The sequence below is a fragment of the Crocuta crocuta genome, unplaced genomic scaffold (assembly GCF_008692635.1).
Source record: "Crocuta crocuta isolate KB4526 unplaced genomic scaffold, BGI_CrCroc_1.0 scaffold186, whole genome shotgun sequence".
In the NCBI taxonomy this organism is placed as follows: Eukaryota; Metazoa; Chordata; class Mammalia; order Carnivora; family Hyaenidae; genus Crocuta; species Crocuta crocuta.
The window spans coordinates 5,860,479-5,873,441 of NW_027551569.1; the positions used below are offsets into that span (position 1 = coordinate 5,860,479).

General features: G+C 41.3%; 1 protein-coding gene across 8 annotated transcripts in view; it reads right to left on the reverse strand.

Moving 5' to 3' along the window:
* TTLL5 (tubulin tyrosine ligase like 5) overlaps positions 1–12,963 on the reverse strand; it is a 279,463-nt gene that overhangs the window by 51,731 nt on the left and 214,769 nt on the right. For 7 of the 8 annotated variants that reach the window (XM_077750795.1, XM_077750794.1, XM_077750800.1 and 4 more), the window contains one exon: positions 1,449–1,528. The exons of the other annotated variant lie outside the window; for it this stretch is intronic. In XM_077750795.1, coding sequence (XP_077606921.1) covers positions 1,449–1,528 — 80 coding nt within the window. The remainder of the gene's footprint in view (positions 1–1,448; positions 1,529–12,963) is intronic. 8 annotated transcript variants of the gene reach the window in all.

Genomic DNA, 12,963 nt, shown 5'->3' on the forward strand with positions numbered 1-12,963 from the left:
CAGAGAACAAAATCTCTATACTCTTACATTATTAACTGATGTGGGTGTGGTTATAGAGGTTTCCTCTATCTATGGCTTCCTTTAATCCCATAGTAAGCCTGAGGTATGTGTAATTCTCCCTGTGACGCAGTCTAACCAGGCGATCTTGTAATCATGCATTATGTCACACACACACACCCTTCGCACCCTGGCTCTGGACTCCCTGATGGCTCCTTATTGCACCCAGGACCGAGTTCCCTCCATGGCTCACATATCGGTCCTGCTACTTCTATGACTTCTTTCTTGCTGCTCCCTGCCCGTGCCCTAGTCCCCAGCCACAGTGACACCCGAGGGCTCCCGGAACACGATGCATTTTCACCCTGCTACCCCGCCACCCCCGACTGTGCGCGTATCACTACCTCTTCCTGGAACTCCTTCAGCCCCACACCTCCCCTCTCCCGGCAGAGTTGTCAACATTCAATGCTCCGCCTGGATGTTTCTTCCTCCAGAAAGCCCTCTCTAATCCCTGAAGAGCCCGGGACAGTTAGCTCCAGTTCAAATACGGCCCCACCATTTACTAGCTGTGAGATATTAGATATGTTTCATCATCTGTGCCTTTATTTCTTCAGCTGTGAAATAGGGAGCAAAGTTCCCATTCTATGCCTGTTTTGTGAACAAATGAGTTATTCCATGTAAATAAAGCATTTAGAACACAGCGGGTGTCCAGCCAACTGTCTATGGTTATTCTCTGTTCTCTGCATCCTTACCTAGTTCCTGATATTTACCACCCCCGCCCCCCCCCGCTCCCTGCTCCCTCTCCTCTTTTCCTAAGTCTGTAAGTTCCCCGACAGGAGGGACTGCCTGGTCCACTCTTTAGGTCTCTTAGCTGACCTCTCACTTTCTCCACAGTAGGTACCCAATAATTTAAGTACTTGTTGAATTGACTCCACGTGATTTTCTTTTAATTTTCTGATTACCTGTCAGCATATTCTTATGAGTTAGTACGTACAGAACATATTCCTGGACCAATGTTGCCTGACTTAGATGTGGGTACCTACAGAGAAGCTTTAAAATGACCTCAGGAAGTACCTGGCAATAGATCAATAGGCCATTACATTAGCATGACAGGGACTGTGATCAAAGGCCAGAGCTCCACTGTGCTGAAAAATTAGGGAGAGACACTACCGGTGGGAATACTATATCAACAGTGAAACACCGGTCAATTACAGGCATATTTGCTAAATGCTGCAAATCTGATAGCATTCTCCCAGACCAAGAAATGTCATCTACCCCAAACTAGTACTGGAGAACCATTCCATCCTAAAGTGCTCATTTGCTAGTGCTTCAAAAGCCAGGAGGCTTCTTCCTTCTTTGAACTTCAGGTTTCTTCAGAGACGGAAGAGAGAATACACCCAGCACAGCACCCTCCCTGTTGTCCCGACCGTGGAAGAGCTGGCGTGCCCACTGACCTGCGGAGCTGGTGATGGGCACAAAGGCTGCAGAGTTAAGGCTGCTCTGGAGTCCATTCAGCTGCCCTTCTGTGGATCCTCTGAAACATAAGCAGCTTGGTTAGATCAGCACATAGAAAGGTGAGATCAATTGCAGGCCCTCCAATAGCTTTGCCTCTTGCTCTTGCTTCTTTCCCTGCTTCTTTCAAGACTTGGTGCAAATGTCATCTTAGGAAGGGCTCCTGTGACCAACTATCCCTTCTGAAATATTACGTATATTAAAATGTGTTGTCTGTCTCTCTCCACTGGAATGTAGTTTCAAGAAAGCACAGGCTTTGACCACTGCTGTGTCTCCGGTGCTTAGAACCGTGCCTGGCAGTGAATAAGTGCTCAACAAATATTTCTTTACTGAATGAATAAATGAAGTTCCCAGTATTGACTTGGATAAATGATAAGTAAAGGCATTTTTTAAAAACCAAAATTCATGTAGACCAGCGGTTCTTAACTGAGGTAGAAAGGAGGGACAGATTTTGTGCCCACCCCCACCCTTACACAAGGGCCATTTGGCAATGTGACACATTTGTGGTTGGCACAACGGTGAGGTCTACTGGCATCTGGTGGGTAGAGGCCAGGAATGATGCTAAAGATCTCCGAAAGTGCACTGGAAGGTACCCCCAAAGAATTTTGCAGCCCAAGATGTCAATAGTGCCAAATGTGAGGGGTGCCTGGGTGGCTCCGTTGGTTAAGCGTCCGACTCTTGATTTCGGTTCAGGTCATTATCTCATGGTTCGTGAGTTCAAGCCCCACATCGGGCTCCATGCTGACAGTGTGGAGCCTGCTTGGGAATCTCTGTCTCTCTCTCTCTCAAAATAAATAAACTTATATAAAGAAACAGGGCTAAAGTTGAGAAACGGTTATACAGAAGCACCTCCCTTCATGCCAACTTTGAGAAGAGACAGGACAGAGTATATTGGAGGGTTTGGGCACAGGTTCCCCAGCCACATGTCTTCGAAATTCTATGATTCACTTGATGCCCTATAGGCCATGCCGGATCTCCCTAGTACAGGCTCTTACAGCTCTGTAATTCTTTCACTGCATTTACCAAAATTATAATTACAGGACTGTGTAACTGGTTGCTTCATATCTGTCTGTCATCCTTGCTAAAACTAAACTCCATAAAGGCAGAGATTGTATCAGCTCATTCACTGTTGTATCCATAGCTGCTAATATTGCACTTTGTACACATTAGGTATCTAATAACTATTTTAAAAAATGATCTGATCCATTATCCCATAAATGCAAATTACCTGTTGAACCCAGTTACCTTGATTTTAGTTGATGTGTAAAAATTTTACTTTTGAAGTTTAAAATTTTTTTTAATAATCTCTGTTCTTTATTTCTTGAACAGCAATCAATCCAACCTTTAGAACCCTTCTAGCACTATTTTTCCATTTATTCATCCATGCAAAAGATACTTATTAAGTATTCCATGCTTGGTACTAGTCAGGAGGTAGACATTAGGCAAATAGATAAGGTACAAACTATGTGATAAATGCTACGGAGAAAAAGCACAAAGTGTTTTAAGAGAATGAAACAAGGGAACCTCATTGAGATGGTGACAAGGGGGGTCAAGAACGGTCTTTCTGAAACTTGTATTTCAGCAAAGTGATGACGTTATGAGAGGTAGGTATTGGCCAAGAGCAGGGAGCAGGAAAGAGCTTTTCATGGAGAATAGAATATACGTGTAAGGATCCTGAGGCAGAAAGGGGTTTAGAACGTCCGAGGGGCTTTTAAAGACCAGCAAGATGGAAGGGTGGTCAAGCAGTGCTGGGTTTGCCAAATGTCCTTGACAGGAACCACCTGGGGTCACTTGTTAATCATACAGCCCTCTAGGCCCTTCCCTTGGAGATTCTGACTCAGTGGGTCTGGGATAAAGGGGGAGAACCTAGGCTTTTTATAGTTCCCAGGGGTCCAGATGATTTGTATTAAAAGAGAAGTGAGGAAGATGTGGATTAGTGGGTACAGGGGAAGGTGATGCAAAGAGCACTTGGAGACTCTGGCAGACGCTTACGTGCCCATGGGGTCCCCACACCCCCCCATGGAGAGCACACCCCAGCAGTGATGCAAGGATCACTCTGTCTTGGACTGCTTCCCCTCCAGCAAGCTGTGGTGTGGGCCCCGCCTACTCCTTTCCACTTTCATTGGAGGACAAGGGAGCCACAGAGACAAAAGGGAGAGAAAGGAACAGAGGGAATTCTCGTTTGTCCCACAGGCCTTGGCCTTGCAAAGCTACATCGGGAATGCTTATCCGTTTTATTTCAGCCCTTTAGAGACCTGAAGAACTACTCTAAGCATCTGTAGCTAATATGAGCTCTTCAAGGTCCAAGTGAAAAATGAAAAGTTCTAGAGCCCAGGATGGGCTCTTTCCTCTATAAAAGTTAAAAACCCTTAGGGCCATTTGCCTGTGTTAGGGGGCAGCTGTGTCAAGAAAAGCCACGAAGCTGGTCTCAGTATCACAGAGGAACGGCTGAGTGTTAACAGTAAGAGGGAAGCAGGTGGCCAAAATACCAGAGTCGGTAGAAGAAACAAAAGCAGCAAACAGAGAGCTACCCGAGGGAAGAGCAGAGTCCCTGGGTATTTAGAACTAGTGAGTTCTGGATCTTCAAACTCCTTCTCCTCTCCTCTCTGGAATTCTTTTTTTCTTCTACTCCTTCTCTGGAATTCTTATCCCACCCTTCACCTTCATGGGCTTTCTCCTGTTCCTCTCCCAACATGTTCTGGACTGCTGTCTGTCCCCTCTGTCCCCAGTTTCAGCCACTCTTCCACCCTCCTTTCTCCATCAACTCTCATCACAGGCCTTGGGAGCCACCACTGACTCAGACTTTGAACATTTCTAATGATCCTGCTATTTCTAGCACAGGCTCCCCATTCCCCCCGTGGTGGAGAAACGTATCCAACAGCCATTTAGGAGGAAGTTCAGAGTGAATTTTTCCGTGAAAACACTGGTACACAAAATGGTCTGAGTCTATGTTATTACTACTTCAGGCACATCGTGGGTAAATATGCTTTTTGTCGTGTAAGCGTCATTTCCCTGGGAAAATACATTCCAGCTTCTGGTCAGCCCACTCCTAAGCGAGAACTTTTGAACCACAGCTTGCCTAGGGCCTGTGTGTGAATTTGCACTTGTTGATCTGCTTCTGCAATAATCTGCAGCTTTCCTGGGAGTACCTGCATTTTAGAAACTCCTCACATAGGAAGATATGTATTCCCCTGCTTGTCTGAGTCAGTTACTGTGCGTTAACATCAAGTTACCAGGACCTACCTCATAGGATTGTTGAGGTTTAATCCTCAAGGAGATGGTGACTGAAAAGGACATCTTAGCACAGTGTCTAGTATTATATCAATGGCTAAACAAACATCAACTTTATTAGTACTGGTAGTTTCACTTAGAAATGCTAACCATCTTTGCATTCACCATAAGCTTATCTACATACAGAAATATTAAGTCGGGTGACACAGTGACTCTAACTGAATATGGAATGTGAGTGCTAGATAGAAGAATGACCGTAACATATTCAGAACGTGGAAGTTAACAGCAATTTGCTATTAAAGTCAAAAGGTAGTTAACTGGCAGCCTACAAGACAGACATCTCACGGTCACAACTACTCTTAAACTCCCTTACGAAGAGAGGTCTCATTTGAGATTGACAAACTACCTCTCGACAAATCTAATGTACACATTTTTCAGCATCAGAATGAAACACTGTTTCTTCAACTGTGCACAAAATGAAGTGGCTGGCTTGTCACAGAACATGCCTTGAAGCATGAGAATTACACATAGCACAGTGGGGTGGTCGTCCTACACAGGAGGCTCATGGGAAATAGACCGATGGGAGGAACGGCACGTCTCCCGGCTCTCCCCAAGGGGAACATCAAACGGAGTCGGCCACCACTGAAATCGTACACTCTCTTTCTCTCTGAAGAGCTGAGTGTGCAAAGCTAAATGTGTGTTTGGTGCAGCTCCACTGCTTGCTGTTTTCTGATCACAGAACATATGGAATATGAAGACGTCGCTAAAAGATGAACTCAGAAAAGGGACTTCTAAAAGTATCAAGAGTTCTGTGGTGAGGAATACTGAAAAAATGGGACAAGGAAGGTGACGTTAATTTTATACTATACAGAAGTTAGAGTTTAAACCAAGGACAGTGCTGGATATGACCATGCAGTCCCACAGTGTTCCATAATTGCTCTTCTGGTAAGTGGTATAGGGTCCAGGAGACGGAAGGGCATGAGATACAGCCCAGGGATGAGAGGTTGAGGCTTCCTACAATCTCGACTGTGGTGATGGGCTTAGTTCACACCCTTCTCCACAGAATGAACTGTGTAATTATCGCCAAAGGGCAGGATTCCCAATGCCCCGAGGCACTTTAAAACCGCAGTAAGATATGTGGCCATGTGTAGTAGCATGCATAGTAGCAACGAAGAATTCTAATTAAAAGAATTCCATTAATAATGACATGCTTTGTTCAACTAAGGCAGTATCTTCCTTGGGATGTGTTCATAGCTAATACCTGAAGAGTTTCCTTAAGTGTTAAATGTACACTTTCTAACGCAGAATTCAATTCACTTGCTCTACCCCTGCCTATGCTTTTGATCTCTTGCATTTTCCTGAAGTCCAAGAAAAGGCCTAACATGGGTATTATTCCTTCTCTGAGTAAGGAAGAACAGACTTTCTGGGCCTTTCAAAGACATAGTTCGGTAACGTACTACAAATAAATAATATCTCTACAATCGAAAATAGTGCCTACACTTATCATTGAAAGAGGTTTTCTAGTACTGCTCTCTACTTGGGGAATATATGCTGATCAAACAGCTGGCTAGGAATTCCACCGGCATCAAGAGCACACCATACAGCCAGCCTATACAACATATCATCACCAGTCAAGGATGGTAACAATAAGCAAAATCCCTACTATCCATTTTGTTGGTAAGGCTTCGGACATGCTTTTTCGTGGATCTTTATTTCCTTTATTTGCGGTTTCCTCTGTTCTTTTCCCCCATTATTTTGATCAGTGGAAACTTTTCTGAAAGTGATATCCTTTCTTTAAGATCTGTTTTGTTCATTACTTCACAAGATTGACTGTGGTTTGGTGCTATATTGTTTCTCTTTGAGTTCTTTTCAAGGCTTTCCACATCTCTAACAGAGAGGTACTAGTTTTCTATTCCAATGGTTTAAGTGAAAGTTTATCTTGGATTCATGCCACCACATCGGGGATGACCTTTCTATAGAAGGAAGGAGCCACAAAAGAAAAGTGCTCAAAACTTCACAGGAAGAGGAGAGCTCAAAATGGTGACCTTGTTAGGGCTGTGGCAGAGAGGCTTGGTGGCATCTGTGAAGGTCCTGAAAAGAAACCCCACGCTTGCTCATTTTTATAAAATTCTGGTGACAATCAACTGCTTTCAGTTCCCAAAGGAGAGAAGAAATCTCAAGGCACAAGTTAGGCTAAAGAACTTAATTCCAAAAGGGACAGGTACTCTGACTCTGCTTTGGCAAATGTTTACTCATAACGTTCCTTACAACCTACATGCATGCAAGCGTATATGTGCTTCTTCCTTTTATCTGGCAGTCCACAAACATTGCATTTCACAAACAGAAGCTAATATACTAATCCTTAGCCAATAACAATTAGAACATTATTAATTTGGGTCCAATTCCAAGGCCAATTCAAAAAGCCTTTGTGAAGTCAACTTCGGTGCAGTATTGGTGCATAAAGCTCCAATTTATAAACATACTACACACTGTCTAACCCACAATCCACTACATTTGCTGTTATGTTCCTTTCTATTCTTAGTATTATCTGTGTGGGTCTTTTCCTCTCTTTTAAATGTACCGTATTAGTTTTTCCAGATGTGACCCCCTCTACTGTTTGTTCTCCATTTCATTCATTCACTCACCAAGTATTTAATGAGCCTCTACCATGTGCCAGACACTGCTTGAGGTACTGTTCTCTCACGTTCTCCCACGTGCCAGGCTGTTTGAGGTGATTTCTGTATTTTTATTATTTGATTTTGATTAATTTACTCTGTTGTTCCTTTTATAGTTTTTCAAGTTAAATGATTCACTCACTTATTTTCAATCCTTCTTGTCTTTTTATTTTAGGTTTTATTTTTATTTTTTGTCTTTTTAATAAACTTAAAGTTCCAGGTTTACTTCTGAGTACAGTTCTGGCTATCCTGAAAATGTGGTATGTAGCATTTTCCACAGACATCCATTTCGAAGTGTTTTATGATTTTCACTATGATTACCTAACACCTGGGTATTATATACTGTATTTCTAAAAAATTTCCAAACACGAGTCTTTTTAAAAAATTACCTTTTGGTTTTCCCTAATTAAAGTGTCTTTACTGTTAAAGAGTGTAAACTGATACAGACTTTTTTGACATGTGTGGAGCCTTCATTTGCAAAAGTCTATGCTGAATTTTTGTAAACATATCCTTGCAGAGAATGTATATTTTCCCTTTGGGATGCAGGAGCCTATGCATAGCTATTAATGTTTCTCAGACTATGACTTGTGGCTCGTAAGGGGGTTGCAAAATCAATTTAGGGGACCTGAACAGCATTTTTAAAATAATAGGAATTAGTATTCTGTGAAACCTTTATTTTATATACATAACATGGATATTTTTACTAGGTTGCATATATAAAATGTATTTTTTTAAATTATAAGTGGTGCTCAGAAAAGATAAAAAGCCACTTACCAAAGCAAATTGTTACTTGGCATTTCAAATATTCCAAATCCTCAGTAATTTGTTTGGGGCACCTATCAGTTATTGATAGAAGCACCCATTATGATTGATAATTTTCCAACATTTCCTTACACTGTTGTCAGCATTTGATTTATAGATTTTGAATTTATTATGTTATCTGCATACCAGTGCTTCTCTTTATCCCAATGAATGCTTTTGGTTTAATTCTGTTTTATCTGTTGCTATACTCATGCTCCCAATTAGTATTGCATGGTTTATCTTCTTCTAATCCTTTGCATTGTAAGCTTTTACTATAGGTATCTCTCTTTTAAGCAGGCTATAACCGAACGTTTTGAAAAATACAATTTCTGGGTGCCTGGGTGGTTCAGTTGGTTAAGTGTCTGACTCAATCTCAGTTCAGGTCTTGATCTCACGGTGGTGAGTTCAAGCCCCACTTTGGGTTCCAGAGTGGGCATGAAGCCTACTTAAAAAAAACGCAATTTCGGAATCTACCTTTTAATGGAAGAGTATAATCCTGTTAACATTTACTGTGATTACTGATGTAATTGGATTTATTTCTACTATTTGAGTTTTTATTTTCTACTTACCATCCTGTTCCTTTGCCTTTTTTTTCTTTTCCTGCCTTTCACTGGACTCAAACTTTCTACATTCTCTTCTCTTTCCTCCTATTGGTTTGAAAGCTACAGAGTATATATCAATTATTTAGCTATTTTTTTCCTAAGTATACAATTTAGTTATTTTTTCTACTTTTTTTCTGTCTTGACCTTAGAACATGACACAGACCTGCTATATTTTCACTATCCACTGAATCCTCTTGGTCCAAACGTGTTTTATATTTTTAAAAGACCAACACTTATGTTTATAGTCATTAGCATTTATTATCATTTAATAAAAGTCTGGTCCTTCACTGCTTCATGTTATCCAACACTTCTATGTTCACTTTTATCCAGTCTTTGCTAGTTTTTTCAGTGAAGTTCATGGGTGGTATACTCTTAGATTTTGAATATCTCTGTTTTATTTTGGCTTGTCTCTTGAATGACAGTTTAGCTGTGTATAAAATTCTAGACTGAAAGTTACTTTACCACAACACTCTGAAGCTATTAGCTCTTCTTTTCTGCCACCTACTATTGCTAAAGAGAAAAATGTGGTATTCTGGGTTCCTTTGTGAATTTTCTCTCAAGTAGCATGTAACTCTTTCCTTTATACTCTGGGTTCTACAGTTTCATTATGATATGTCTAGATGTGCATTTATTTTGGTACATGGGACGCATTTTTTAGGCAAGGATTCATTTATTTCTTCAATTCCAGAGAAGTTTCAGTTATTGTTTCTTAAAGTATAACTTGTCCACCTCGTCCTCAGGTCTCCCTTCTGATACTCTGATTAGAATCACATGTCACAAGATAATCCTACCGGATACTGGACCTAATGTGTCTGGGTGTTCAAAAATATTAATTTCATTTCTAAGGAATTCGTGTTTCAGTTGTTGGCTTTGTCGGCAATCTTTCTTAGTTTCAGATTTACTTGTGTGTTCTGTATTTCAGTTAGTAGGCTCATTCTGAACAGGAATCATTTCCTCCCTTGTCTCTGTACTTGCTCACCCATGCCTGGCAGAAGGTTTTATAACTGCCTCCACCCAGGGCCGGTTACCCTAGTCTAGAGCCACACTTCACAGCAGTATTTCAGTGCTCTTGCCTCAGTCATATTTGGAAATCCAGGTGACTTCTGCAACATGAGCAGTTGCAAGGGTGTGTCACTATCTCCTGACTCTGTAGGCCCACAGTCTCTTATAAAGATGTGGCCTCAGGCAGTGGGTCCATGTCAGCTTCATCAGTCTCCATTAAGAGAGCCCACTGCAATCCAGTAGTACCTTGGTGCTACTGACATTTTGCACTGGATAATTCTTTGTGGTGGGGAGCTATCCTGTGCTTTCAGGATGTTCACCAGCATCCCTAGACTCGACTCCTTAGATGCCAGCAGAAACCCCTCACCCGTGCCCAGCTATGATAATCAAAATTTACTCCAGGCACTGCCAGATGTCTCCTGGGGCCACATCTTCTCCAGATGAAAAATTACTGTTTTATTTTCAATTAATGAGCCTGGCTTCTTAGTCTTTCCTCTTGGGCAGGGAGGGTACGTTCAGGTCCCAATGTGCCACAGGGGCTGAACTCCGGGCTGTCACTGCCTGCTCCCAAAAGCAGAGTTCAGAAAGCTTGGTGTTTCAGCCTTATACACTGATTCTCAGTTATTTCTGTACATTTGGGGGCCAAGGAGAGGCTTCCCTCGTTCTGAAGCTCAGCTAGGTCCTTTTTTTTTTTTTTTTAATCACTGCAGTGTGTTTGAAGCAGAAGGGGAGTATTAAGTGTGAACTTATGGAGACAACTTGACTGGAAGTCAGTGTGTCCAAATCAAATCTTTTGTTTTATTTGAAGCTAAGCCCTTGCCTCAATAGTCATTAGCATTATTAGTGTTCAGGATCTCAGAATGTATTTGAATTTCCATAGCGTTGCCAGTCAGAGCCAAATCATACTTAGGGATATCAGCTTACTAACAATAAAAATGCAATTTCTTTTCATAGGGCACAAAGGGGGCAGCAGAACTTATAACCATACCAGCACACACACACTGGACACTTGATATATGTCAGCAAAATATCTGATCTCATTTAACCCTAAGAACAACTCACAGTGCAGGTAATATTTTACAGATAATGAAACTGAGGCTTAGAGACAGCCCCAGATAACAATCAATTAAATGAAGGAGCCTGGATTCAAATCTAATATGAAATCCTGGGCTGTTAGCAATTGTGCTTTACTGCTCTGCTCTACTCTATGCAGCATAAATAACTAATGATGAGATAATTGCTATTTGGTGATCCCTAACACAAAAACCTTGATACACAAACCATGTCACCACCACCACCACCACCCCAACTACCACCTCCAGCACATCTCCATCTTTACCACTACCTCCTCTACCACCATCTCCTGAGAACTTGTAGAACAAATAGAAACTAGATCAGGGGCTGAGGAATACATTTCTCTCTCAGCTCTGGAAGATAAACTTCATCGACACTGGGCTTGTGTCTGTCCTGTACACTGGTGTTATCACCAATACTCAGGGCGATGCCTAGCATAATGGACATTCAGTACATACGTGATAAAGGGTAAACAGAGACAAGATATCTGTCCCTAGAGGCTTATGACAAGAAGAACACATAAAAAGGAAAATCAGACAAGGAAGTAGACCGTAGAGTTAGCGGAAGCTCTTGGCAAAGCTGTATCAAGGTGATAAATTAAAACCCGATCTTGAATAAAACACGGGACTTAGAGTCAAGAGGGCAAAGGGCCTGAGGAAGAGGGGATAACACGAGCATGTAGGAACACCGTACGGAAGGACGTGTGTGGTGCAGACTGTCAGACTGTACAGAAAAGGCTGCAGACAGGACAGAGGACATACTGCAGAAGGCTTTCACGTCAGACTAAGGACTCTCAACTTTATCATGTAGGCACCTGGAAGCCTCCAAAGATTTTGGAAAAAAGGTTCAAAGAATTATTTTAGAGGTGATACTTTAAAATGGTTCCCTAGGCCTACTCATGTACCCCATTTCTTTAAGAACCAATTTGGATAGTTTAAAATTTCTACCCTGTTCTACTTGGGTGTTCTTTTTATTCAAGAACCAATCTTGATAGTTCATATTTTAAAAAATACTACCTTTCATTCAGTTTTAAAATTTAGTAGCACAGACTTATGCAGCGTTCTCATAATTTTTCAGTCTCCCCTATGTCTACTGTTAAAACCGTTTTCTTATTTTTAATTCTCTTCTTTTTCTGGCACGGCTATGTTTATTTTATCCTCCCTTTTCCCCATACCCTAAGCTAAATAAGGTTTTGAATTTAACTTTTTGCTGCTTTTCACTTTATACTGCTTTTCTTCTTGATTTCCTTTGATCTGTTTTTCTTAGCTTTGTTTTATTGACCCTTTTCTGACTTCAGCAGATGGAAGCTATGTTCAGGTATGACAAATACGTGGTGTGCATATTCACCACTCATTCTTCCTGTCTGCAGCAGACATTACTAATCTATCAGAGCACTCTTGCTTGCTGGGCTCAGAGAAGTGCTCATAACTCTTGTCAACAAAACACTCTAAGTAATCAGCCAAAGCCAGTATATCAGCTGAAGCCAATCTGCTGTTTGTATCTTGGTTAATTTCTTTTCAATCTTCCTACATTATAACAATGAAAAATATAGGTGCCTCCTTAGTGCAGTAGGCAGCGTGTCAGTCTCATAACAATGAAAATAACTAAGATTATGAATTTGCCTTTGAGTACATCTTTGGTTACATTTCAATTATAAGTTTTGATATGTACAGTTCTTTTTATTATTTTAAAAAGCATTTCAACTTTAGGGATGGCTGGATGGCTCAGACAGTTAAGTGTCCAATTCGTGATCCTGGCTCAGGTCATGATATCAAGGTTTGTGGGTTTGAGCCCTGCATCAGGCTCTGCGCTGAGTATGGAGCCTGTTTGGGATTCTCTCTCTCTCTCTCTCTCTCTCTGCCCCTCCCCTGGTCATGTGCTCTCCTCTCTCTCTCAAAATAAGTAAACATTAAATAAAATAAAAATTCCAAAATGATTTGGGCATTTTGTCCAGACTTTTATTTTAATATCTCATTTTATTGTAAAGTAGCCAGAGTATGAGTTCTGTATACTTGCTATTCTTTGAGGATTTAATTGAAATGTTCTAGTATTTAATATACATTTTTTAGTGT